Source organism: Nansenia antarctica (assembly GCF_963989245.1).
Source record: "Nansenia antarctica genome assembly, chromosome: 2".
Lineage (NCBI taxonomy): Eukaryota > Metazoa > Chordata > Actinopteri > Argentiniformes > Microstomatidae > Nansenia > Nansenia antarctica.
This window is the reverse complement of record NC_137675.1, coordinates 70804481-70831048: the sequence shown is the minus strand read 5'-3', so window position 1 is coordinate 70831048 and position 26568 is coordinate 70804481. Positions and strand designations below refer to the sequence as shown.

The 26568-nt window shown below is 45.3% G+C and overlaps 1 protein-coding gene and 1 pseudogene across 2 annotated transcripts; one reads left to right on the top strand and one right to left on the bottom strand.

Moving 5' to 3' along the window:
* Positions 1-365: 365 nt before the first annotated feature.
* On the bottom strand, positions 366-26313 carry LOC308150970 (serine/threonine-protein kinase tousled-like 2). Its single transcript, XM_080523760.1, has 28 exons — positions 26149-26313; positions 25916-26004; positions 25371-25639; positions 25132-25181; positions 20476-20536; positions 20221-20360; positions 20035-20141; positions 19850-19915; positions 8226-8308; positions 6658-6729; positions 6472-6541; positions 6339-6382; positions 6090-6188; positions 5590-5691; positions 5321-5413; positions 4972-5082; positions 4701-4837; positions 4302-4454; positions 4145-4211; positions 3908-4005; positions 3736-3817; positions 3373-3464; positions 3001-3090; positions 2597-2766; positions 2265-2403; positions 2026-2137; positions 1707-1814; positions 366-1545 (listed from the first exon to the last, which is right to left on the bottom strand). Exons 1-28 carry the CDS (start codon positions 26301-26303, stop codon positions 1372-1374), a joined length of 3033 nt encoding a protein of 1010 aa, XP_080379886.1. The 5' UTR covers positions 26304-26313; the 3' UTR covers positions 366-1371.
* Positions 11313-17660, top strand: LOC308151750 (ATP-dependent RNA helicase DDX4-like; annotated as a pseudogene). Its single transcript has 15 exons — positions 11313-11321; positions 11460-11549; positions 11802-11843; positions 12005-12040; positions 12291-12333; positions 12494-12639; positions 12831-12983; positions 13231-13382; positions 13554-13677; positions 14338-14504; positions 14809-14954; positions 16048-16147; positions 16484-16747; positions 17075-17158; positions 17586-17660. The product of its transcript is annotated as an ATP-dependent RNA helicase DDX4-like (transcript).
* Positions 26314-26568: the final 255 nt, after the last annotated feature.

The following is a 26568-nucleotide window of genomic DNA, read 5'->3' as shown; positions in this document are numbered from 1 at the left end:
ATCGTGGTGATATCTACGTACATGCACTGCACGTTTAAAAAATATAGCCTATATTATGTGTCTGTCTAAGGGATTAACTTGAGTTCATATCTTATACAAAAAGGCATAAACAAAGCAAATACATAAATAAAGGTGTCTCTTAGAAAAATAGATTTGATCTCAACCTGGATAAATTAATTAAATGAAAAAATTGTCTTCTGCTTTTTTTGTTGTGTGCTGTAAAAAATAGTAAGTATTGTTAGTAAAAACAAAGTAATGAGAAATCACACAGCCCCAAAACAACTCCGACCACACAGTTTAACCAACAGTATTTAATGGTTTATGCAATTATCTGCTAAGGCCAATCCCCCCCAACAGTACACATTTGTAAACCAGTCCCTTGCATTTTGTTGGCCAAAAAATAATTAAAACATACCTAAATAAATATGTGCGTTTATGAAGGGGGGCAATCAATGAATACAGTAATGAGGATACAAAGGCAATTCAATAAAAATTAATCACAAATAACATTTTCTTCTTAAACTTGGGTAAATAAAAACAAATGGAAGAAAATAAAATATAAAAGGGATCTTTCACCATTTTTCAACTTCATATCAAGTTACATGACTAAAAAACCAATCTTTAGAAAACGGGGGCGTAACAGTGCCACCAACTGGAAGTCTTAAGCTTTGGTCACAGGGCTTAAATAGAGGGAGTTCCCACCCCCTTCACACATGATCTAAATCTGGGCAAGTGGCTTAAGTGGGGCTGGGAGAGCCCAGGATAGGTAGCTTGAATAAATTCATAAATGCCAAGACCTTCAGGTCCAGTCCAAAGGCAGGCTAGACTGGTACTGTCAGTCAGGGAGGGAGTTGAATGACAACCAAAGGCTTGATCTGGGGGAACCGAGGGTACCTGGAAATGGTGCGTGCATGAGTGTGTGTTTGTGTACAGGGCCTTAAACAGTCCCTTCCATCTGTCCAAGCTGAAGCTGTTCTGTACTGTTCATTCTCTCAATTCTAGCTGGAGAAATCACCCAAACACTGATCCTTACTTCTCACCAGCACAGTGCCATGCCCCTCTCCTTGCTGTGGGGGCAGCCCAGGGCTTTGACCCCCAGAACAATGCCACCCCTCAGGGGAGAGAGGGACAGGAGGCTTGGGTGGGTGGACATGGGGGATGGAGGGTTTACGTTACAGGCTCCAGTGGCAACACTGAGAACCCCCTCCACCACACTCATGACCCCCTGCCTGTGCCCCACTAGTTTCTCTAGGGTGCAACATGGCAGGGTGGGGGGAGGGCTAAACCAGGCTTCTCCCCCACCCACCCATCCACTCAGGTCAGTAATTTCAATTCAATTCAATTCTACTTTATTTCATCATGGGCAAGGGCTCAGTTTGAGGCGCTGCTATTAGAGGAGCTGGAGGTGGAGGCCATGGCCATGCCAGAGGCCACAGAGGTGGCCACAGACTTGCGGATGTGAGGCATCAGGAAGGGGTCGCTGGCCAGCTGGTGCACATCGATACGGTCCTCCTTGCGGTAGACCAGACAACGCCTTATAAAGGCCTGAGGAAAGAGGGGTAGAGTAGTAGTTAAGAATAATAACAGTGGAGAATAATTGAAGGAGCAGGGAGCAATGAATGTGCAAATAGAAGAAAAAAAAAGTTAATGAAAAAATAGTGAGACAGGTGGGGAGAAAGGGACAAAGAAACAAGAGATTCTACTACCTTAGCTTCGGGAGTGACCACTGGTTTGGGAGGGAACTGCACCTCTGTTGCCTTCAGTATGGTGTTCTCCTGTAGGATGTCCTGTTGAGACTGGTTATGGCCAAAGGGCTGGAGACACAGCAACATATGGAACAAAGAACACAAGGGAGAGAGAGAGAGAGAGAGAGAGAGAGAGAGAGAGAGAGAGAGAGAGAGAGAGAGAGAGAGAGAGAGAGAGAGAGAGAGAGACAAGAAGGGTAGAAGGAGATAAGAGAGCAAGAGTTAACAACAAACCAAGATTGTTTAGAAACCCCAAAAATTGTTTAACAACTCAACTTACCTTGCGGCCGTATAGAGACTGGTAGAAGATGACCCCCACTGACCACACGTCCACCTTGTTGGAAATTTTAGGGGGCTCCTTCCCCACCACAAAGCATTCTGGGGGTAGGTACCTGAAAGGCAAGAGAAAGCATGGTTAAGTTTGCATGCTCTCTTGTAATTAAATTAATTTAAATTAAGAATGATTATTGCACCACAGTTTAGTGGGTATTAATATAAAGTGATAATTAGGATCCTCACCAGTAGGTCCCTGCTCCCTGTGATGTCAGCTCCATCCCGTCCACTGAGTTATAGCTGTCGTCGTCCATGATCTTGGACAGGCCAAAGTCGGTGATTTTAATCTCTCCACAGGCCGTGCCATTCACCAGGAGGATGTTGCCTGAGGACAGATCACAGCTTATTACCAAATAACTACAACAGCAAATTCTTACATATGTCTTTTTTACAGTCGTTGGTTTGTCTCTGTATCACCCTAGCACTAGTCTGGAGATAGCACAGTAGTGGACATTCAACTATTGCAGTGTGAAGGCTGTCTGTATGTCAGTCTGTAGTCTGTTGCTGTGGTAACCCACCAGGTTTGAGGTCATAGTGGATGATGGGCGGTCTGATCTCGTTGAGGTACTTGAGGGCATTGACGATCTGCATGATGATGGAGCGGCCCTCCTTCTCTGACATCAGCTTGTGCTGCTTCAGGTAGAAGTCCAGGTCATTTCCCTCACAGTACTCTAGAACCGTGCAGAACCTGGTCCAAAACAACAGGGGAGAGGAAAACCACTGTTTCAAAACAAACTAAGGCAAGATACAGACTGTAAAAAAATAAATACCAGAACTAGGGAAGAAAAACAAGTCTCAGATTCTCTTCCTTGAACGTGTTGGCTAATGTCGTGTGTTCTTGATTATTTCCCCAACCACATTCGTCCCCAGCCTAATTAGGTTGTCATCTTCCAGCTAATGTTTTGAAAAGGGGGAGACTTACGAGTCAGTATCGAGGGAAAAGTAGTCGTAGAGTTTGACTATTCGTGGATGGTCCAGCTCTTTATGGATTCTGTACTCCCGGCATGCGTGTCTGAAACAGAAAACGACTATGTTTACCACTCAAATGTTATTAAACAACCAACATTGTCTCTTATGCCAGTAAATATAAGCTATTGTGGTGAGATGATTGTCACAAGGAGAAAAAAAACTAAAGAACTGTGTTTAAGTAAGAATGTTTATGACCTCAAATGAGGAAGTATCTATCTACAAGTTCAGGAAAGATAACATGCTGTATATGTGGATGGTGCCAGTTATAAAGACAAAGATTGGTGTGACAGTCTGTTCATCACATCACATGGCAGACAACACTCACTTGTGGTAGTTCTCCTTCTTCTCATCCCTCCAGTTCTTGTTCAACTGGTGGATTTTGACTGCAACGTATCTCTGCTCCGTTATGTCAAAGGCCTTGGAAAGAACCACCATCAGTGAAAGTCAGACCAATTTGGCACTCATATCATCTAAAAAGAACATTATTCTTCTATCTTTTCATTACAAGTGAAAGTCATTTGGCATCAATATCAGCTCCAAATTTGTCACCAAAATGAACTCTAATGAATCATTCTGGTGAACATTACAGTTATGTCAGTTACATATCCCTGGAGAATCCATTTGAGCACAATGTGAGCAGGTCAATGCCTGCAGCATGGTTGTGGATGAGCAGGAGGTGAGGTGTCACCTTGTAAACTTCACTGAAGCCCCCTCGGCCAAGTAGGTAGAGTAGCAGGTACCGGTCATTTAGTGTTGGGTGGTCTTTGAACCTGTGGTGGAAACAGACATATTTAGACAAACAATCTAAAAGACGGGCCATGCAGAAAGGGACAAAACAACAGATCAGGATGGGCACGTACTGGGAGTTATCCTCGTTGTGGATCCTCTTGAGCTCACGGATGTGCAAGTTCCGCACTCGCTCCAACCTCTCCAACTCTGCCTGGATCTCTGCTTCTTCCTGCAAGCCACAGTGTAACCATCAGCTGGTTTGACAAAAATCAACACACCAATGTAGGTACAGTAAGCGGACACGCACACGCACACACACACACACACACACACACAGACACGAACAGACACACACACGGACACACAACCTTCTTGAGATGGCCCAGTCTTAGTTTGAAGATTTCCTCTTGCTCGTGATACTCCGCTTGTGTTAACCTGAAAGGATGACAAAACGATCGTAAACAATTGTGAACTTTTCCACTCTATATGCAGCGAAAGAAACAAGTGGGAAAAGCGAATACATACGCTTCGCTCTCTACTCCGTTGGTCTTGCTCTTGCGTTTGTTCTGCTCCAGGCTAGGGGGCGGAGTCTGGGCCATGGAGGGCGGTTTCCTCTTGGCCAGAAGCTTCCTCTGGCGTTCTATGTCCTCCCTCTGGGAGTTGATCCTCTCCTGTTGCCTAGAGACATGAGACAGACAGGCAGGGTCAGAGCTGGTCCAGCTGAGCTTAGCCTATACATACGTATGTCTCTTTAGAGCTCATATATGAGAGAGAGAGAGAGAGAGAGAGAGAGAGAGAGAGAGAGAGAGAGAGAGAGAGAGAGAGAGAGAGGATAGTAACAGCACAGAGAACTGGGGAGCATGGCAGGCGATGGGAGGAGATTGACACAGAGACGGAGAGTATTTAGAGCAAAGAGGCCCTCACTTGATGAGATTCTGGAAGGCATATCCATCTGTCCACTGTTCTGTGAAAGAGGCTCCGTGTCGGACCGTGGTGAAGTGACCCAAACGGAGTCTGTCTTGCATGCTCTTGTCCCGACATGCCATCTTCTCCTGCTTGGACTGGTGGGAGATTAAACACAAATACAGACCTCAAATTTGGGGGAAAGTGAATCCTTTTGTTCGCCAAATGCCCTTCGGTTAAAGAGAAGTTTGAGATTGAAAAAGCCTATGGTAGAGGCTGTGGGGACACTCACTTTCTCGATGAGCAGCTTCTTGCTCATGGTCACACACTTGTTCAATCGTTCCTTATACCGTTCAAGCATCCTCTGCTGCTCATCTATCTGCCTCCGAAGGTCACAGTTCGCCTGGGAATAAACAAAAGCACAGGTCACAGTTACAGATTCATTCATTGTCGTAATGGTTCATGAGGAAAAGCTTGTGGGTGCTGTAGCCACAGCACTGAGAACTGGAGAAGTGAGATTAGAACCTGCAGCATGCCTGGAGCGTGGCACTTTGCCACTTAAACAACAAGGCCAAGGACATGTTTTTCCATTAGACCAAAAAAATGTTGCACTACTGCCAGAAGTGTGATGGAATTTGTACCCTCAGTAAGTCGTCTATCCGCCCTTCCTTCTTCTCTAAGTCAGAGTTCTTGTTGAGCTCCATCGCTACAAGCTTCTCTATCGTGAGGTCGGACTGGAGAGAGGGAACAGGAAGAGAGATAGAGAAGGAGAGAGAAGGAGAGGTATGGGGTTAGACAAGACATATCAGATCATATCAGGAGTTATCATCAGGCTAGTCAGCCTGTGTGTGTGTGTGTGTGTGTGTGTGTGTGTGTGTGTGTGTGTCTGCGCGCGTGCGAACAGTGGTACCTGTGCAGCTTTGTGGAGCATATGAAGAGAGACAGGTCTTAGGGAGCACAACGAGTGCTCTGTGTTGGCTGACCCCATAGAGGAGGGGCTTCCCTGCTGCACCTGGGAAACAAAACACCTTATTACAATCAAACAGAAACACAAGAGTACAGACACAACAACGTGGCCATGGAACACACAACCATTCTGCTTGGCAATCAAGGCATATGGGGGGGGGGTGGTGGTGGCCTAGTGAATAGTGAGTTGGACTGGTGATCAGAAGGTCAACTACTTTAGTAGTTACCACTACTGTGCCTGTGAGTAAGGCACTTAGCCCTAAACTACTCCAGGGAGACAGTCCCTGTAATCTCTAATTGTAAATCACTCTGGTTAAAAGGGTCAGCTAAATGTTTAAAATGTCAAATGTAAATGCATATTTTGATATGGTGAGTTTATTAGGAACGGAAGATGAATGGTAAGAAAAGCCAGAGATGAGGAGGCCATGTGGAGGCCATGCTCACCATGACTGGGGGGTTGGAGAGGGAATGTTGGGGAGAGGAGCGGACCACTGGAGGAACACTCCTGGCTGGGCTGGTACCAGGACCACTACCACCCGCAAACTGAGATTGCAGAGACAGAGACACAGAGAGAGATAGAGATATTTAATTAATGGAGAGGTCAGGAGAACATCAGAACGCTGAATTCATTTAGTACGAGAAAAGAAATGAAGAGTCATGTCCAGCAGCAAAGAAATATACAATCACACTCACCTCAAAATAATCACTGATCTTATGTCCCCTTGCACCTCCTTTCCCTGAAAAAGAGGGAGAGGCAGAATGTCAGAGGGGCACAGCAGCGGGCATTACAAAGGTGGGTGAGAGAGAGGTAGGACAGGTAGATCACCTTGGTTGCTGTCATAGGGGTCCGCTTTCCGCTTTCTCGTTCTCTGCTCATTAGGCTTTTTCTCTGGGGCCTATGAAGAGAGGGAGAAATAAAAAAGGGACTGTTCTGTACAATGACATAGCTTGGATTGGAAAGACGTATTTATGGCATCACAGGGACCATATTCCAGAACTCTTGGATACTGACCTCCAGCTCTTTGTCACTGAGAGAGCCCACACTGCACAGACTCTGATTGGATGACTCATTGTGGCCTGAACCCTGTTCAAAACAAACAAAACAGAAAACATGAGAGAAAGTGAGAGCCACAGGGTAGTGAATAATAATTCATCTTTACAGTCAAACAATAAAACGGCACAGGTGGGGAGGGAGGAGGCCTACACTTTCATTTAACCGACTGTTTCCCCCTTTGGCCACTCTCCGGTGAATAGATAATAAGGTGGTGAGTCCCAAGGTGATGCCATGTCATTCAAATGTCTCACTTTTAAATTAACCAGGCGCAGCTATATCAGCAAAACATACTTTGTCATTCTGGGCACACACTACAGCTCTGTCACATAACTTCAGTCAAATGGCTGAACATCAGACACGTCCAATGGAGGTATAGGAGGCTAGGAGCACATCTCGCTCTCCATTTCCTCCCACATGGTCACCTTTAGATTCTTTCATCCCTCCTCTCACTCTCTCTTTAAGTCGGGTAGCACCACTCAAATACTTTGAATCAAACTTCAAACATATATCCTTCCTTCTACCCATCCTTCGAGTAATTAATCACAGCTATGACATGCTCCTTTAAGTTGCGTTCACCTACAAAATCATGATTACCCCAGGCAGGGAGGATTTTTCTAAGGATTTTAGTAGAGCCTCTGTTCCTCTTCCTTAGGTGACAGTAGCCCTTTGTCTTTTCGAGGGATCAGCTTTCCTACTCCCCCGTCTACGTTTATGCCAGCTCAGTGTTGACTGATAGGGAGCAGTGCCACAGAGCTGTTCAAGGTCGAGAGAGGCTTTTCTGACCAAGGCGTATACATCTCTCACTTCTTTCTGCTATAAATCTCTTACATACTCTATTTACTCCTCTCTCCCTACACTGGATCTCTGTCAAACCATGGTCACACGGGGCAGCAGTGCCGCGATGCCTTAACGGGAGCAGCCATTTTCTCTGCGGCAGTGCCATGCTCTGGGCTCAGCTCTGCCTACGGTTGGCATGGGGCCCACTCCTGGCTCTAACCCTCGCTCTGCTCCAGATCACCTTCCACAAAGGGAGCTCATTCACTCTGATGGAGCCTACCTCTGCACCAGGCTGGGTCCCTAATCAGAAGCCCCATGCTACCTCCAAAACATCTGGTCAGGGTTTCTATGCATGCAAGTTGACCAGCATTCCTGCCCCACCACCTCCCCGTCTGTGCCCTTTTTGGCAGGCATCAGCATCCGCATATGCGGCCACCACATCATGAGCCAAGAAGAAAGGATGCCACATCACACTAGCCAACAAACAGACACAGTCAATGTTCACTAGAGAGAGAGAGAGAGAGAGAGAGAGAGAGAGAGAGAGAACCAAACAAAGAAAGAGACACAAAGACAAGGGGTGAGTGAGTGAGCGAGTGGACAAGGTGTAGACAGACAGTATTTTAAACGTGTACTGAAAAAATAATAGGAGGGTAAAGAGTGATTCCATCCCATGTCTGTCCAAAGGGTCAGCGATTGAGATGGAGAAAGGCCCAAGCCCTATATCCTGTCCCTAATGACGCAGTAACTACCTTAGCCACACCGACCCCAGTGAAGCGAGCCTCCAACAGTTCCTGGCGCCGCGGGTCCAGGCTGTGCAGTTCTTCCATCATGGCTGCTGAGACAGAGGAAGAAAGAGTCAGAGAAGTTTGAAATAATCGGACAGCAATGCTATGGTGATTACAATGACAGTTCAATACTGTGGGAGTGTTTGTGAGTGAGTCATCTTTTGATGTATGCATCTGGAAAATTACTTGAACATGTGACTCATCATATGCCTGACACACACATCAAAGTAGGAAATGAATGTCCTTGCTGTGTCTAGACCACCAGTATAAATCCCAACACTGATCCCAACACCATTTTAGACTGATCTGGTTAAATATATGCAGTGCTGGCATGGAGAATTACAGCATCATCATGTGATAAGATAGCAAGTATGTAGAAAAGCTCATGATTATAGGCCTAATGGTGGAGGAGTCTAGTAGTTACATCCCTATATAGCAAGCAATCAAGCAGTCCACTTTGGTTATTACGGCAAAAGGACCAACCATTATGCCAAACCACAATGTCAACTAACAACCTGATCAAAGGTTATTACATCACTATCACACTTAGTTAGTTAGCTAACTGAGATGAATGACTGACAGAGACTGAGGGACAATGATCAAGTGACATGATGACAGTTCCGATTTCAACAGGAGACCCCCTCACTTTATAATGAAAGCTGGCCATATCTGGCTCCAATAGGTAGCTTAGCTATATTGCTTATATAGTGAATAATAACATATAACGCACCTATAGAAAACCAAACCGGGGGGTTTACAGTAACAGTCAGTTCAATCCCTGTCCCTGGTCATGTTTACACAGCCAGGAATGCTGACATGCGAGCTGTCAAACGTTCTAACTGCTAGCTTAGCCAGCTAAACAGGCTAGCTGGAAATGCATCCTGCTGTTATAGGGATATCAATACGACCCATTCATATAGCATTCTATAGCCTATAGTGTGGCAAATGACAACACAATCACAATCAATACCAGAACAATTAACACTGTGGCCACCTACTGTAAATGTGTTCAAAGGTTCCAACCAGGAAGGATAGAAACGTTGTTTAGTGAAGTCCCCCGCTGTCTCCCTGGCCTTAGCAGAGCTAGGTGTGTTACCCCGACACTCCCAAACGTCGAGGAGGCCTCATCCACATCCCCGTTCTTCGCTTGTTTGAGTTCCCAGTCTAGACAGTCTAGACGCGGCCGTGCGCTTTCAGTCTCTCCGCCGACGGAAGGATTCCCTCCGTGGCCTAGAAAAACCTGGGGGGTGTCCCCAAACCCGCCCTCCTGCAGTCCCTACACGGGTATCCCCAGGCTCACATTCCTCTCTACTACTAGGGCCATAGCATGCCTCTTTCTGGGTATCTTATTCCGAACAACGCCTGGCCATCATCACATGCTGTTTTCATCACGCACAGATCAAAGTTATTTCTCAATAGCCTAATGTCCTAATGTAGCCTATATATACCACTCCTCCAAGTTGAAGATGTTCGGTTCCAAATGTGTGTTGTTGTTCGATCAATATAAAGTTTGGGTTCTGGTTCACCGTGTCTCTCTCCTCGCCCCCCAACAAACAATCTTCGGTCACGGAAGAAGTTGTGTCGTTCCAATCATTTAACTCCCCTTACCTCCGTCCTCCTCCTCCGGAAAAACAGATTGATCAACTTTCGGAGCATGACGTTTGTGTGAAGTTGTCTTGACTTGGCCTCATCGATCGATCACGTCTTTTTTTTTTAAAACACCAGCTCAAACGTCAATGTTTGGGAGACGTCTTAAACGTCCAAAAAGCTGAGCGAGGCAGGGCACAATTATACTAGTGATGGGGGGAAACGAAGCTTTCGACGCAATTGACAGTTCGACACAATATTGTGTCGGAAAAAGTGTCGATCTATCAATGCAGTCGATACAGCAGCTCCACAATGCCATCTGCTGGTCAGGTCATGGTATGGCGGCTGTATCGACTGATTCACAAGTCAGGAATTTGAGGCAAAATACAATAAGCTCACCGTCATCTGTGATATCTTGTTCAATAAAGGTGCTGTGATACACTGTGTCAATGTGTATGTGGCCATATACGATCTTAAATGTTGATGTGTCTAGTAGACTATAATAAATATATATGAATAAATAAATAAATAAATGCAAATGTTGTGTCCATTTCTGATTTCTATGTAAAGATACAAATCTGAACGACATTTAGGCATGTGTGGGACATGGCTGTTTGATAATTGGGGCAGATATAGATGGTCAACATGGCATAACAGGGGCCACAGTGTTGGGATGTGCTTGTGGAACAGGGAAAGAGTGCAAAACAAGGCTATATTGTGGGAACTGGACAGACATGTGCTTATGTGAACAATAAAAGATGTATTGCTTGTGTACATGAACAGGCAACGTTTTTTTTTAATGTATATCTATCTGGCTAGCCTATGTGTTGCAATTATGAATCTATGACTATCTCTGTATGTTCTATGTCTATCTATCTATCAATATCTACCAATCTCCTGTCTATTTCTATCTCTATCTCTGTCTCTGTCAATAAATGTATTCTGTCTAGCGTCCGTATGTCTCCACTCTGACTACAACCCTCGAATATGAGGGCTGTCAATGAATCACTGTTCCCGAAAAGTAAGTTTGGTATATTTATTGTATATAAAAACAAAGGGTGAAACGGTATCACAAAACATTAAAAACAGTGTTCCAAGATATTCCAACAGTGACTTGTTGAAGCGGTCAGCAAAAGTAGGACTTCCCAACTCACCCCCTCTCCTGCCATTCACACAATTCCGACAGGTGAACAGCTGATTTCAATACTACCACTGACGCACCACCAACACCACGTGACTCGAATCCCTGCACGTGACCCACAATCCAACAGTGAACAACAAACAACAGACAACAGTACAACCCATACCTGGCGCCTACAGGTATATTCAGTTTATCATTCTTTCCTATGTGTCTCTTAATGTGTTGATTTCCCATTGTCTGACATGCTTCTTTGTGATAAGACTTGCTGCAAAACACTTTTCTGTTTTACAGGGGATGGTGATGACATCAATGAAAAAGGTATGATGGTTTTCGTATACTGTAGGATAAAGTGCTCTGTTGCCAAGTTCACACCATGGCGCAGCGCCACTCTTACATTGTTTGGGGACAACCTTGGGGGTGTAATGGCGGTAAACCATTGAATTCTCCTCACTTCTGCTATTTCCCCTCAGGTTTTGGAGGTGGCAGAGGAGGTCGTGGGGGCAGAGGAGGCTTCCACTCTAGAGGTACATCTGATTCTGCACCACTGGAGGCTGGTGACGGTGAAATGAGGAACACCCCATTCCTCCTTCCATCCGAATGAGCCTGTCTCCTGATTTCTGCCTCCACTGATCTCCCCTTCTAGAATGTTCTGTTAGCTCCATGACTGATGAAGAACAAACATGTCACACACCTGATACAGGCACACGCAGATGCTTGGTTAATCTGTGAAGATGAACACCAACTATGCTCATAAGAATGTACTAGTTGAGTTGCTGATGGGTGTGATCTCAAACGTGATTTCCTGGTTTCAGATGGTGAAGATGGAGGTGGAAGAGGAGGCTTCGGTGGAGGAGGTAATTCAGTGGGCTTTTGTGTGTTTTTTAAAAACTTTTATTTTAGCAGGAATTTCCATTGATGTCTGAGGACATGGGGTTAGACGTTAGAGTGTTGGATGAAACTGCCTTGCCGCACAAGTCCATCTCCTTAGAGTGTGACTTGTCTTTGTTCTCCTCAGGCTACCGTGGAAGAGACGAAGAAGTGTTCTCCAAAGGTTCTGTCTTTGAGATATTACCTTATCAATGAATGGTCATGATTGATTTGTCGAAAGCATAACATGATTTGTTGACAAGGTGGCCCAGCCACTCTTGTATTGTTTGGGGAGAACCCTGAAATGAGCTGTCCTCTGATTTCTGCTTCCCTGGTTGACAGGAGAGATGGGCTCCTGCCCTACTTGTGTGCAAGGCTTACTTACTTAAACATGGTTTTCTTGCCGTCTTATTGAGACCTGTTTCCCACATCAGGCTCCCGGGATGGTGAGGGAGGAGACGGTGATGCTGATGGTCAGTATGTTCATACCTGATGGCCATGGGCTCTAAATATTGCAAACTTTCTCTTCTACTGTAAACCGTCTCTCCTGGGTGGTCTAGCTAAGCAGGAGTTTAGGAGTATCTAAGGCCTCCCTTAGGACCTTCTAGGGTGACCTGTGCCTCCCCTCCCTCCTTAGCACCTCCAAGGGTGACCTATGTGCCCCCCACCCCCTCTGAAGAGGACTCTGATGTCTTCGCTCAGTTTGAAACGGGCATCAACTTTGACAAGTATGACAACATCCTGGTGGATGTCAGTGGCAGCAACCCCCCCAAAGCCATCCTGGTGAGTTCCTTCCTGGTGTCTTCATGTTGCCTCAGTTGATGACTTTCACTACCTGATGAGCAAATTTTTTTAACCAATTTTCACAAATTGTCTTGAATGGTTTACATTTGCTTGTTTGTCTGTGAATTGTTGTATGATCTGAAGGTAAATTGAGAGACCGTAACACTGTCCCCCCATCTCTGTCCCCCCAGACATTTGAAGAGGCTGCCCTGTGTGATTCTCTGAACAGGAACGTCACCAAGTCTGGCTATGTGAAGCCCACCCCGGTGCAGAAGCATGGCATCCCCATCATCTTAGCCGGCAGAGACCTCATGGCCTGTACCCAGACCGGCTCTGGAAAAACAGTGAGTCGCCTTCTACAATCTACACAAAAATGTTCTATATATTGTGTGTTCCAATATTTTGGATGTCATTAATGTCATCTATCATTAACTCTTGGCTCTAGCATGTTTTATCAACATGTTTTGAATTCAAGTGCACCCTGCACAATTGCCTTAATTTTCTCTCTTTGTGCAGACAAATCAATTAATACAATTGACAACAACAATCTGTAAGGGACTAATGATTGTTTTGCTGTAAACCGCTCCCCAGGCTGCGTTCCTGCTGCCCATCCTGCAGAAGCTGATGGCGGACGGTGTGGCAGCCAGCTTCTGTGAGGTGCAGGAACCAGAGGCCATCATCGTGGCTCCCACGAGGGAGCTCATCGTCCAGATCTGGCTTGAGGCCAGGAAGTTCGCTTTCGGGTAAGGAGGGCAGCCCTTCTAGAATGTGTTATAAAACGTTAAGGAGTTTTACAAAGTGTCCTGAACATTCCCCAGTTCTAGGATGAATGCCACATTTTCAGCAAAGCGTGAATGTTGTTTTGCCCAAAGGAACTAAAAATGATGTGACAACATTGTCCCTCACCTTTGCAGGACGCGTGTGCGCCCTGTCTATGGGGGTGCCAGCACCCGACACGCCATAACAGAGGTGCAGAAGGGCTGCAACGTGCTCTGTGGAACCCCGGGGAGACTGCTGGACATCATTGGAAGAGGGAAGGTAACCTCATCTACTGTACCTCATCTGTCCTGCAGTACACGCTATTGTACACGTATTGTTTAACGTATGAGAGCAGTTGGTGGCAGGTGATCCATATGCCTTTAGTTCTATCTATCCTTCCATATCATGTGCTTTTTTTCATATAACTCCTATTTTAGAGACTACACTGGCTTCCTGTTAAATTCAGAATAGATTTCAAAATCATTCTGCTTGTTTATAAAGCCTTCACTGCTGGCACAGCACCAGAATATCTGAAAGACCTTTTGCTAGCATATCAGCCCAATAGAGCTCTCAGGTCTTCTGATGCTTGTTTTCTCTGTGTACCACATGTACAAAAGAAGAGATTTGGTGAGGTTGCATTCTCATTTTATGCACCCAAATTGTGGAATGCACTGCCAGTTACTCAGCAAATATGTTCAAGTCAAGACTGAAAACCCATCTTTTTAATATTGCCTAAATAATTAAATTATGATTATATAATGATTGGAGCACTTTGAGCTGCAACGTTTGCAGGAAAAGTGCTATACAAATAAAAGTTATTATTATTATTTAACCAACTGCTATAACTGACTGTCCTTTATGTATAGTTGTACAACTAGAGCACTTCATTGGAGTTGGTTACTCCTTCTGGAATAATACAACCCTCTCTCTCTCCCCCAGGTGGATCTGAGTAAGCTGCGTTACCTGGTCCTGGATGAGGCAGACAGGATGTTGGACATGGGCTTTGAGCCTGATATGTGTAAGCTGGTTGGGTCTCCAGGCATGCCCCCCAAGGAGGACCGCAATACACTGATGTTTAGTGCAACCTATCCAACTGACATCCAGATGTAGGTCTTTCTCTCTCTCTCTCTCTCTCTCTCTCTCTCTCTCTCTCTCTCTCTCTCTCTCTCTCTCTCTCTCTCTCTCTCTCTCTCTCTCTCTCTCTCTCTCTCTCTCTCTCTCTCTCTCTCTCTCTCTCTCTCTCTCTCTCTCTCATGTTTGTGGAAATAACTGAAGTTTACTGCAGATAAACTTATTATGAACAGCAGAGATGATGGTTGTGTGGAAGTATTTATATTGAATGTAGTGATCTGTCTGAGAATGCATATATTGTTGCATTGAGGATGAAGAAAAGGATTTGTGGTTCTATAGGATGGCTGCTGACTTCCTGAAGACTGATTACCTGTTCCTGGCTGTGGGGATGGTGGGCGGAGCCTGCAGTGACGTGGAGCAGGTGATTGTTGAGGTGTCTCAGTATGACAAGAGGGACAAGCTCCTGGAGATACTCAAGACTACAGGTGACTGTCCACACCTCACCATACAGCCTGTTCTGTTCCATGCATTACCATGAGCCTGTCCTTCAATTTCTGCCTCCCCTGTATTTCAATCATAATTCTCATGAATAGTTGATCCTTTAAGACAGGTTTCCCAGACACAGATTAAGTAATAAAAAACTAAAAAGGTTCTTCAATGGATATTTTCTATAGAAAGTGTGATAGGACTAGTCCAGGACTAGTGTCAATTCATCTGTGTTTGGGGAACTTGAACGTGATGTCTGAAATGGATTTTGTTTCTGTAAGGAACGGAGCGCACCATGGTATTTGTGGATACGAAGAGGAAGGCTGACTTCATCGCCGCGTACCTTTGTCAGGATAATGTGCCTACTACTAGTATTCATGGGTAGGTGTTCTCTGTCAGGAGAAGGTTTCTACTACTAGTATTCATGGGTAGTTCATCCTGGAGCCAGGCTTCACTTCAAGGAACTGTGATGATGACCATATTTGAATGATTTTTATTCGATGCAATGGATCTAGATTCTAGTAGCCTCATTCATGTGAGAAGTATCAGTCTTGATATAAGAGCAATGTCACAATATGAGCGTATCTTAACTGCGATTAGGCTTAGGTAAAGGATTTCATACATTTACACAAAGGTGGAAATAATATGGTATAGAGTTTCAAATCTCAAATGCTTTGCTCAAATGCTTGGCATTTACTGTCTTCTCACCATCAACAGAGACCGTGAGCAGCGGGAGCGAGAGCAGGCGCTGTCAGACTTCCGCGCAGGCAGGTGTCCCGTCCTCCCTCCTGGAGATACTCAAGACTACAGGTGACTGTCCACACCTCACCATACAGCCTGTTCTGTTCCATGCATTACCATGAGCCTGTCCTTCAATTTCTGCCTCCCCTGTATTTCAATCATAATTCTCATGAATAGTTGATCCTTTAAGACAGGTTTCCCAGACACAGATTAAGTAATAAAAAACTAAAAAGGTTCTTCAATGGATATTTTCTATAGAAAGTGTGATAGGACTAGTCCAGGACTAGTGTCAATTCATCTGTGTTTGGGGAACTTGAACGTGATGTCTGAAATGGATTTTGTTTCTGTAAGGAACGGAGCGCACCATGGTATTTGTGGATACGAAGAGGAAGGCTGACTTCATCGCCGCGTACCTTTGTCAGGATAATGTGCCTACTACTAGTATTCATGGGTAGGTGTTCTCTGTCAGGAGAAGGTTTCTACTACTAGTATTCATGGGTAGTTCATCCTGGAGCCAGGCTTCACTTCAAGGAACTGTGATGATGACCATATTTGAATGATTTTTATTCGATGCAATGGATCTAGATTCTAGTAGCCTCATTCATGTGAGAAGTATCAGTCTTGATATAAGAGCAATGTCACAATATGAGCGTATCTTAACTGCGATTAGGCTTAGGTAAAGGATTTCATACATTTACACAAAGGTGGAAATAATATGGTATAGAGTTTCAAATCTCAAATGCTTTGCTCAAATGCTTGGCATTTACTGTCTTCTCACCATCAACAGAGACCGTGAGCAGCGGGAGCGAGAGCAGGCGCTGTCAGACTTCCGCGCAGGCAGGTGTCCCGTCCTGGTGGCCACCTCTGTGGCAGCACGCGGCCTCGACATCGAACACGTTCAGCATGTGGTGAACTTTGACCTCCCAAAACAGATAGATGAGTATGTGCACCGCATGCAGGTCGCTGCGGCAACACTGGGAGAGCTGTGACCTTCTACGACCCGAACAAAGACAGCCAGCTGGCTCTGTCTCTCGTCAAAATCCTCTCTGGGGTAGGTCACTAAGCTAGCACTGCAGCATCCCAACAGTCTGTCCTCTCTTCTTCTCTCAATACACATTGGAGGACTATCAAGGGGAGGAACCTTGGATGTTTTCCTCCCAATGCATTTTGAGAAAGAAACGTTTGACAGTATGAGGTAAAAACAATAGATTCTGAACTTATTTCCTAAAGTGGTTGAGGAGGTGCATACTTTAGGGAGAAGGATGGAGAATTGGGACTGGGAGAGTACAAGTGGATTAGCAAGTGGATTAATTCAGACAACGGACAGATTTTGAGATTAGGATGCATTTTCTAACATGACATATAACTCGATTGGCAGGCTCAACAGGAAGTGCCCAAATGGTTGGAGGATGCGGCCTTCGGTGCCCATGGGACCTCCGTGTTCAACCCAGACTCAAGGATGGTGAGCATCTATCAGGCTCTGCACTGGGGGAGATCCCAAATGGATCCCTGGGACCACTCTAAACCTTCACTTGGTGACGTCTGTCAGGCCGTTCCAAGCATCCTATTTAGCATTAACTCAGCACTGGCTTTCCACTGAAGAATGAGTCACCTGTGCGGTGTTTGTGTTACCAGGAAAAGTTGCACTAGCATAACTTTATCCCTCAGAGGTGCTAAGTACCTGTCAGGTTTATACATGTTCACAGGGTCCTCTTTTGAAACTGCCAGAATACAGTCTTGCTGTCATCAGTGGAGGCAGAAATCAACATGACAAGCTGATTTTATTGGAATTACCATGATCCTGTCCTGATTTCTGCCTCCCCTGGCTGTCTCTTACCAGGCTAACTGACTACATGTTCATGACTCTCAAATCTCTTCCTTGTCTCCAGGGTGGAGCTTCAGCCAATAATGAGTCCAGGCAGCAGCCAGCTGCCAGTGCTGCAGATGACGACACATGGGAGTGAAACTCAAATGCATCCAGCACCTCTGGAACCAGCTAGTCCAACAAGCAAGTTACCAGTAAACAAGTTCACCAAGCTCCCGTTAATGTTTCAGTTAATTCTTTAGTGGTACAGGAGCAGCATATAGTTGTGACAAGCCCAGAGCGCCCTCTGGCGGCTGTAGACGGCAATGTAAAACTATGAAAAAAGTGCGACTTATAGTCCGGAAAATACGGTATATTGTTAAATAAAGAACATTGTATTTTCTATTACCAAACCCTGGTGTGCTTCCTGAATTCTCATCCATGTGACATGTTTCCCGGACCAACCCAGTAAAAAAAGGTGGTGGCAGCGCTATCTCTAGAACCCACAAATTGCCTTTCATACCCCATACTTGGGTTTATTTCAATACTATCCCGTCTTTCTATCGTTGACCTGCCGGTGGATTCAATACTGGCTGCCCCCAATTTAATTTCTGCTATGGCTTTTAGATGTTAATATCCTAAAAATATAAAGGCTAACCGATATGTATTTAACAGTTATTTTAGATAATGCACATATTCGTTGCCTAGCAACCTAGATGCTCTATTTACAGTTTGCATTGGCTGCGTTCGTAAAATCGCTTTGGAATCTGATCAGCTCTCATGGAATGCCTCTTGTCCAATCAAATGACTTGGTCCCTTTATGACGTTGACCCAGTGTGCGCTCCGGCGTTCTCAGAGCAAATTTAATGAGCTGTGGCTCAGGAGGTAGAGCCGGCGTCTAATGATCGCAAGGTCGGCAGATCAGCGGTTCGAACTCCGGCCACATGTCGAGGTGTCCTTGGGCAAGACACTGAACCCCAAATTGCTCACCAGGAGCGGGCCGGCGCCTTGCATGGTAGCTTGCCGCCATTGGTGTGTGAATGGGTGAATGAGAGGTCATTGTAAAGCGCTTTGGAATAAGGCGCTATATAAGTGCAGTCCATTTACCATTTACTATAGCGGAGCATTGTTTTAAATGGCCCCTCCCCCATATGGATTATAACAGAGGTGGCGGCGGGGGCCCTTTCGCAACGGAGGTAAAAAAAAAAACGTGCGTTTTTTAGAGTCCGACGGAGTCTGTCTAGACTTGCCCAATTAAAGTAATATGAAATTGGATACATACATCCCGAAATATAATTATACAATTGTATGCCGTCTCCCTCACAATAACATGGGCATCTGATCTAATGATGAAATGTCCACGACCATGCATGTAACATACAGTATGTTTCGAGATGTGAAGTGAGGACAACTCCAGAGTGCATCGAGCCCTGCTGGGCCCCAGGAGAGGGTGCAAGATAACAGTGAGTTTAAACCAGAATGCCAGGCTAAATCTCTACTAAGAATAAAATCACAGTTATAAAAAATAAAAAAGAGAAGAAAATGTAGATAACACATTCAACATCAATCAATGGGCTCAGTATACAATACATTAGCATGCATTGTTTGACTTTTAAACCCAATCTTGGATCGTAGATAGTCTCTGATAGCTGCTTCTAGATACAGTTCTACAGGGGCACACATCAAATCTCTGCAATGCAAAATTGTGAGGATTATACATTTTGTTTTTATTCATTTTTAAGGTATGAAGGTAAAAGAGGTTGTTTGAAATGAAGATTTGGATTAAAACAATGGATAATAGGGAGCAACAGTCTGTTGAATATAAACATTTGTATACTGAGTCTCCAGCCCTTTGTTCAGGTGTCATAAGTTCATCAGGTTTATCTATACTGAGTTCAGCACCTGGAGTAACCCAATTGCAATATGTCAATCAACATCAGGAATAATGCCTCCCCAATACATCACTCCTATCCATCACCATGGCTACCATCAACAATGCACTTTATGGACCCACTTCCATGCACCCGTGCCAGGGGCCAGGGGATGTGCCTCCAGTTGTGACAGGAACTTCAGTGATGAAATGCTGCATTCCCTCGCCTCACTGACTCAGTCCTGTGTCTCCAGTGGTTGTGTATGAGCCTTGCGGTATCTGCATTGGATCCAGACTCGGTACATGGTCAGCTGCTTGCCTCTGTTTACCTGCAGACGTCGATCTACCATGTTCTGCACCTTCTCCAGCCCCGCTTCAGTGAACATTTCATGGAGCTCATCTGTATAAAAAAGGAGGGTTATTTATGGTCCTGAATTACAGATAAAAAAAAGAAACATTCTAGATTTTTCTGTTTTTACCTTGAGTGAAGAAATAGACTCGTGTCCCATCACCCCGCACATAGAAGTTGTCAGACAAACACCTTCCTGAATTTTAAAAGAAAGAAAGAAAGAAACAGACATGAAATCATTCAACACATGGCCCCAAAATGACAGACAGCTACCTGTGACACAGTGATAAACATAGATTTCTTGGTCACATTAACCTTTCTTGAAGCGGAGCTGTGCCATGTCATAGCGCCCATAGTCCCTGAGGAGAAGCACTCCGCCAGGCTTCAGGAGCCGAGCCAGTCTGCTGATGGATGCCTGCATCCTGGGAGAGAGAGAATTAAACAACCCTCACGACAAGGTTTCAAGGCAATGAGAAGGAGAACGAGAGAGTGAGGCATTACCTGTCAGGATGGATGGCTGAGAGCACAAAGATGAGCACTATAACATTAAGGCTTCCATCAGGGACAGGATAAATGGCCCCATCATCACTCAGATCGTGAACAAAGGCAAAGCAGCGCTCAGGGTCATACTCTGAATTGGTCTGGTGGGGGGAAAAAGGCATGGTTCATTCATTAGTTCATCAACCAATCAGGAAGTTATCTATCAGCCATTTCCCTCTCTCATCATTAAGTCTATCCATAATTTCCCTGTCTCACCTTGACCAGCTCCACAGCTGTGCTGGAGAAGTCACAGCAGTAGACAAAGAGCCCCGGATCACTGCCACACACAAAGGGGACATGGTCAGGGAACAAGAAAGCACTGATGGTGAAAAGTCATACCTCTTGAAAAGTCACACATGACGTGTCTGATCTGAAGAGTGATCGCAACTCATTAGACCAAGCTCCACCCTCAACCGAATATTCACAATAAAGTATTAGTAGCCTCTTACCATTCCTGTATAATTAGCCTAAAACACCTGTATACACCAATGTGTACCTAAAGTAAATTGAAAGCTGTTCTTGAACCATTTGGAGTAATGGGTTGGTCTCCTTTTGAAAGTAACAATCTGGAGTTTGTTCCCCAACAGTAAGAATGACTAAGTGGCACTGGCATTGAAAAATACAAGTTTGAACACACTGAAGTTAAAGTTTCTTTAACATTTTCGCCTAAATACTTTTTTTTAGCAATGTAAACAAACCGTTGTTGGTTAGAATGTTATCGATCGGTTTCATCGGTACGGCTTCATTGGTGAGTTTTATCAAATTTGTCAATGTAGTGTGTTTGTTGGTGGTCTGACAGCGACATTGATTGTGCCTGCTGCTATGATTGCATCTTGCGATGGATTATTTTTTTGCAAGAATCTTAAGAGGATGTAACGCATTACTACCTATGGAAACATAGGAACATAGGAAGCATGTACAGGGCAAGACAATTAGCATATGGTGCTAGGGACCGCCAGTGGGCCGTTGGATGCTTAACAGGTTAAACTGTTATTATTAGTATTGATGATATACAAACTCCAAACTGAGAGCTAGCCTTTGTGAAGTACCTACCCCTGAATATGTCACTCGAGAAGAACATTGCAATCTTTGAAATCTTCTTAGCTAGTGCTCTGTTTATGTAGTGGTCAGGAGGCAGGCAGAGTCTCTTGATTCCAGCAGGGGTGCTGGGTCACAGTCGTAAGGGCTAGTGAGCAGGAGCGAGAACTTGGCTGTGCTGGGGTCAAATCAAATCAAATCAAATCAATTTCAAACATGTCTTGTTTGAGTTTTAAAATCCTACTTAGCACCCCGTAAAAGCCATGAGTTTACGGTCAGAAGTATAGAACAGAATTCTCAAAGGGAGAGAAATTATCACTTTAATGTATAAGGAACATGGTAGGCATGTGAATGAATGAATGAATGAATGAATGGTCTTTATTGTCATTAATACAGTACAGGTACCATACAACGAAATTTAGGAGGGGGGGCTCCCCTGGTGCTTAGAAAAAGATTAAAAACAAGAGGGCCCAGGGTAAAATAAAAAAGGGAAAGAGCTGGTTTACATAAATAAAGGCTATGTACACTATCTACTATACTATACTACTATACTATACAATAAAACACTGTGCTGTACTCTATGCTATGCTATAAATATCCTAACTTTTCCTATATCTGAACCTTATGTACACAAGGGTTGTCATATTGCACATAGTATTGTTGCACATTCATTTAAAGTGTCGCAGTTAGCAGGTTTGAAATGTTCACAGTTGTATTTCAATATTGCACTTATGTTTACAATCTAGTAGCTGCCATCAAGTTGTCTAGATTGTCCAGGGCCTAGAACCTAGGTCTTTGCTGTGTTCAGGGCCTGAATGGCCCTAGGGTAGAAGCTGAGCTTCAGTCTATTTGTCCGTGCGGACATGGTCCTGAACCGCCTGCCTGAGCGCAGCCGAACAAAGTGTTCGTTCCCAGGGTGGGATGGGTCCCTGGAGATCTTGGTGGCATTCCTGAGGCAGCGTGTGTTGTACAGCTCTTCCAGAGAGGGGAGGGGGGCGCCGATGATCTTCTGGGCCGATCTCACGACTCTCTGTAGCGCTTTCCTCTCTGCGGCTGTGCAGCTGGAGAACCACACGCAAATGCAGTAGGTGAGGATGCTCTCCACTGTGCAGCGGTAGAAGGTCACAAGCAGCTCCTGTCTGAGGTGGTCTTTCCTGAGGACTCTCAGGAAGTAGAGCCGCTGTTGTGCCTTCTTGATGATGGCTGCTGTGTTGGTCCTCCAGGACAGGTCCTCCTGTATGTGCACCCCCAGGAATCGGAGAGTTGAGACTCTCTCCACGCTCCCTCCATCGACTAGCAGGGGCTGGACCTCAGATTTTTTCCTCCTGAAGTCCACGATGATTTCCTGGGTCTTTAACTGGTTCAGCAGCAGGTTGTTAACCTTGCACAGCTTGCCCAGCTGCTCCACCTCATCCCTGTACACCGCCTCGTCCCCCCCCGAGATGCAGCCCACCACGGTGGTGTCGTCTGCAAACTTTACGATGGAGTTGCTGGGGTGGACGGGGGTGAAGTCGTAGGTGTAGAGGTTGTAGAGGATGGGGCTCAGCACGCAGCCCTGGGGGGACCCAGTGCTGAGTCTGAGGGCTGTGGAGGTGTGGGAGCCCACCCGCACTCTCTGGGGGCGGTCAGACAGGAAGTCCTTGATCCATGCGCAGATGGAGTGTGATAGTCCCAGGTCTAGTAGTTTGGTCACTAGCCTGTCTGGAAGGATAGTGTTGAAAGCAGAGCTGAAGTCCACAAAGAGCAGTCTCGCATAGCTGTTCCCCCTCTCCAGGTGGGATAGAGTGGAGTGGAGAGTCGTCGCGATGGCGTCCTCTGTGGACCTGTGGGCTCTGTAGGCGAACTGGTATGGATCCAGGTTGGGTGGGAGGCATGTGACTATGTGGGCCCGGACCAGTTTCTCGAAGCACTTCATGATGATTGGTGTGAGTGCCACCGGGCGGTAGTCGTTTAGGCAGCTCACCGTGCTTTTCTTCAGGACTGGGATGATTGTTGAGGTTTTCAGGCAGGGTGGGATGGTGGCCTGGGACAGGGACTGGTTGAAGATGTTGGTGAAAACCCCGGCCAGCTGGTCGGCGCAGTCCCTCAGCACCCGTCCCAGGACGCCGTCCGGCCCTGAGGCTTTTCTGGGGTCCACCGCCTTCAGCACGCGTCTCACTTCATGCTCTGTGAGGGTGAGGCTGCTGAGAGCTGGAGAGAGTGGTGTTGTGGTTACCTCCGTTCGCCCCTCGTCGAACCGGGCGTAGAAGGAGTTCAGCTCTTCCGCCAGCAGGGGGTCGCCCTCAGCGGCTGTGAGCCTGTTGGCTCTGAAGTTTGTCATGTGCTGAACCCCCTGCCACACCCGCCTGGAGTCGTTGCTCAGGAAGCATACCTCAATCTTCTCTCTGTGGTCTGCCTTGGCCTCCCGGATGCCACGGTTTAGGTTAGCCCTGGTGGTGTTGTACAGCAGTTTGTCCTTCGCTGAGAAGGCGTTGTTCCTCTCCTTGAGCAGTTGTCGGACCTTCTCAGTCATCCATGGCTTCGTGTTGGGGTAGACCCGGACACGTTTGTCCACGGTGGCTGAATTGGTGCAGTTCACTATGTGGTTCAGAACCGACGACGTGAACTGTTCCAGGTCCTCATGCTCATATTCCTGCCATGAGGTGTAATTCAGGCAGATCTGCAGTGGAGCGGACCCTGCTGGCCAGGTTCTGACAGTCTTAGTGGTGATGGGAGCACTTTTCCTCATGGGAGTGTAGGCTGGGATCAGGAGGATGGACACGTGGTCAGACATGCCTAGATGAGCTAGCGGTCTAGCTTTGTAGGCAAGCTTGATGTTGGTGTATACCTTGTCCAGTGTGTTATCTCCTCTTGTTGCACATTTAACATGCTGATAAAACTTGGGTAGTACTACCTTCAGGTCAGCATGATTAAAGTCCCCCGCTATGATGTGTACTGCTTGGGGATCTGTGCTCTGTCCACCACTGATGACGTCATGTAGCCGGGCTAATGCTAAGCTAGCATCCGCGCTTGTTTACCTAGGGATGAATATATTATCACTAATTTGAAATATAATGCTTTTCATCCTCCAGAAAAGGCTGTTGAAAAGTTTACCATATACTTTAATTGCTGCCATTATGGATAAAGGAATAAAGGCAAGCCCGAGCCTCAGTGGAAGCTCACTGTAATGTCTTCGGAGATAATGCCCTTTCAATAGGTTTTATAGATAGCATTGGTAATGGATGTAAACCTGTATGATTATTTCCTCCTTTTGTAAAAGTAACAAATATGCAATGGCATTCAAAGACATATCTGTTGCCTACAACACCATAGTATAGCGTTTATTATGAGTTTATTATGAGTTATATCCAAGCCTTCTGCGTATTCGACTCATATGCCTTATTGGTTTTTATTTGGTTAAATACATGCAAGTTGTTGTCTTAAATGTCATAATTGCTAACCTTTTTGTGTGATGTCTTTAAACAATAGTTATTGCATGGTTATTTCAATAAGTTGTTTTTCTTCACAGTCCGACATTATGCAAGCTAATTACCTATATCCTACCAGCCATTGACTGATCTAGAGGTCCTAGCTAATGTGGAGTTATCTACATTGATTAGCTGGCTAGCTATCCTTTCTGAGAATTGCCATTTTAGAGTTGGGGTAACATTAAACATAGATGATTCAGTTACTTGAATAACTTACTTGACTGTAAGTAACTTTGGATAAAGGTGTCTGCTAAATGCCAAGTAAATGGTGGTAATAGGGCTACATTCTAGATTTGAACAGTTACATATGGGAGGGAGTGTGATGCTCATCACATGACACGTGGTCGTATAAACAGTCAACACTCACTTGTTGGTCTTCAGGATGGGAAAGACAGTGTTTCCCACACCACAGCCAACCTATTAGGTAAATACAAGTAAGATAGATAACACTTACTTCACATTACATGTATGATCTAGGCAAATCCACACTGTTCAATGAAGCACGAGGATCATTTGTATCCTATTACACACTGAATGACATATGATCAACGGTGAGGTGAATACAGAGGACATAGTCAGAGGACATAGTCAGTAGAATGAGTTCACCTCCAGTATGCAGTACTTTGCATTGGATTCAGGGAAGGCACCATCTGTTTGGGGCACAGGGGTGACTTCACTGCTTTCTCCTTGGTCCAAGCCATGTTGGCCGTTGTCCTCTACGCCAGAGTCTCTGGCGCAGAAGTCCTGGTTCAAGCGACTCTGAGGGGCCAGCTCTGGGAACTCTGTGAAGAGCCAGTGGCGGTCTTTGAAGAAGCGATTTTCATGAATGGTGTAAAAGTCGTTCCAATACTCGTTAGCCCGGCAGTCATATTCCTCTGTTCAAAGAGAAGGGAAGCAAGGCAGATTACTAACATGACTATATAGGCACAGAGATAGGAGGACAGTCAATTATGTGCATGTCACTTTGGCTGATCAGCACCTGTGTAACTCACTATGGAATTAATTGGGATTCTGTAGTGAAAATGTTCTTTAAATTGGTAGCTTTCAATATAGAATTATTATTATTATTTATATAAATTTAGAATCATAGATTTGTATCAATTTGTCACTATGCAGATCCCTTCATAAGGTGGGGGGTACAATGAACCAACCTTGTTTCTCAGGAGGGAGTGGATGACTATGTTCTTGGACCTTATTCTTAGCAGCTGTTTCTTGCTCTTCTGTCCATTCCACATTGTCCCTATACAGGAAAGGGGACACATTAGGAGCGACACATCTCAACCAAGATCTCAAGGAAAACACATCACCAAAGATATCCTCATTGGAAACCTATTGAAACATTGCCTATCCGTCCATGTGTTGGTCGCTGAGCTGAGTAACGAACCATGCATTATGTTGGAAAACCTGACGTGGATCTGTCAAGAATCGGGTCCCAAACTGAGGTCTTTTCGCGTCTTCAGATGTGGATTCTGGCAAAATGTGTCCCGTTTCGATGTTATTTCCCTCGGCTATCCCACCGACGGTATAGGGCGCTGCCATGTTGAACTGACGCAGTTACCGGAAGTAACGTTAAGGACCACGTGACAAAGATTGTAGAGTTTCAACAAGATATCCATAATAACTAGTGTCAGTACTTCATTAAACCGGTTGAGGGCGCCCGTGCTATACTTTAGTAAGGATCTATGCTTTAGTTAGTAGTGAATACGAATAATGTCCACTTCTTGGTCAATAAACGTGAAATTGATGCCTAACAGCCTGGAACTCTCGCCAGTAAAATTGAATGTAATTATTTTTTTTGCATATA

Coding starts and splice junctions, on each gene's coding strand:
- LOC308150970 (XM_080523760.1), bottom strand. CDS start 26,303: ATGGCAGCGCCCTATACCGTCGGTGGGATAGCCGAGGGAAATAACATC. Junction 3,465..3,735: donor GCTTCAGTGAAGTTTACAAG/GTGACACCTCAC, acceptor GTTCTTTCCAAG/GCCTTTGACATAACGGAGCA. Junction 2,138..2,264: donor CAGGGAGCAGGGACCTACTG/GTGAGGATCCTA, acceptor CTTGCCTTTCAG/GTACCTACCCCCAGAATGCT.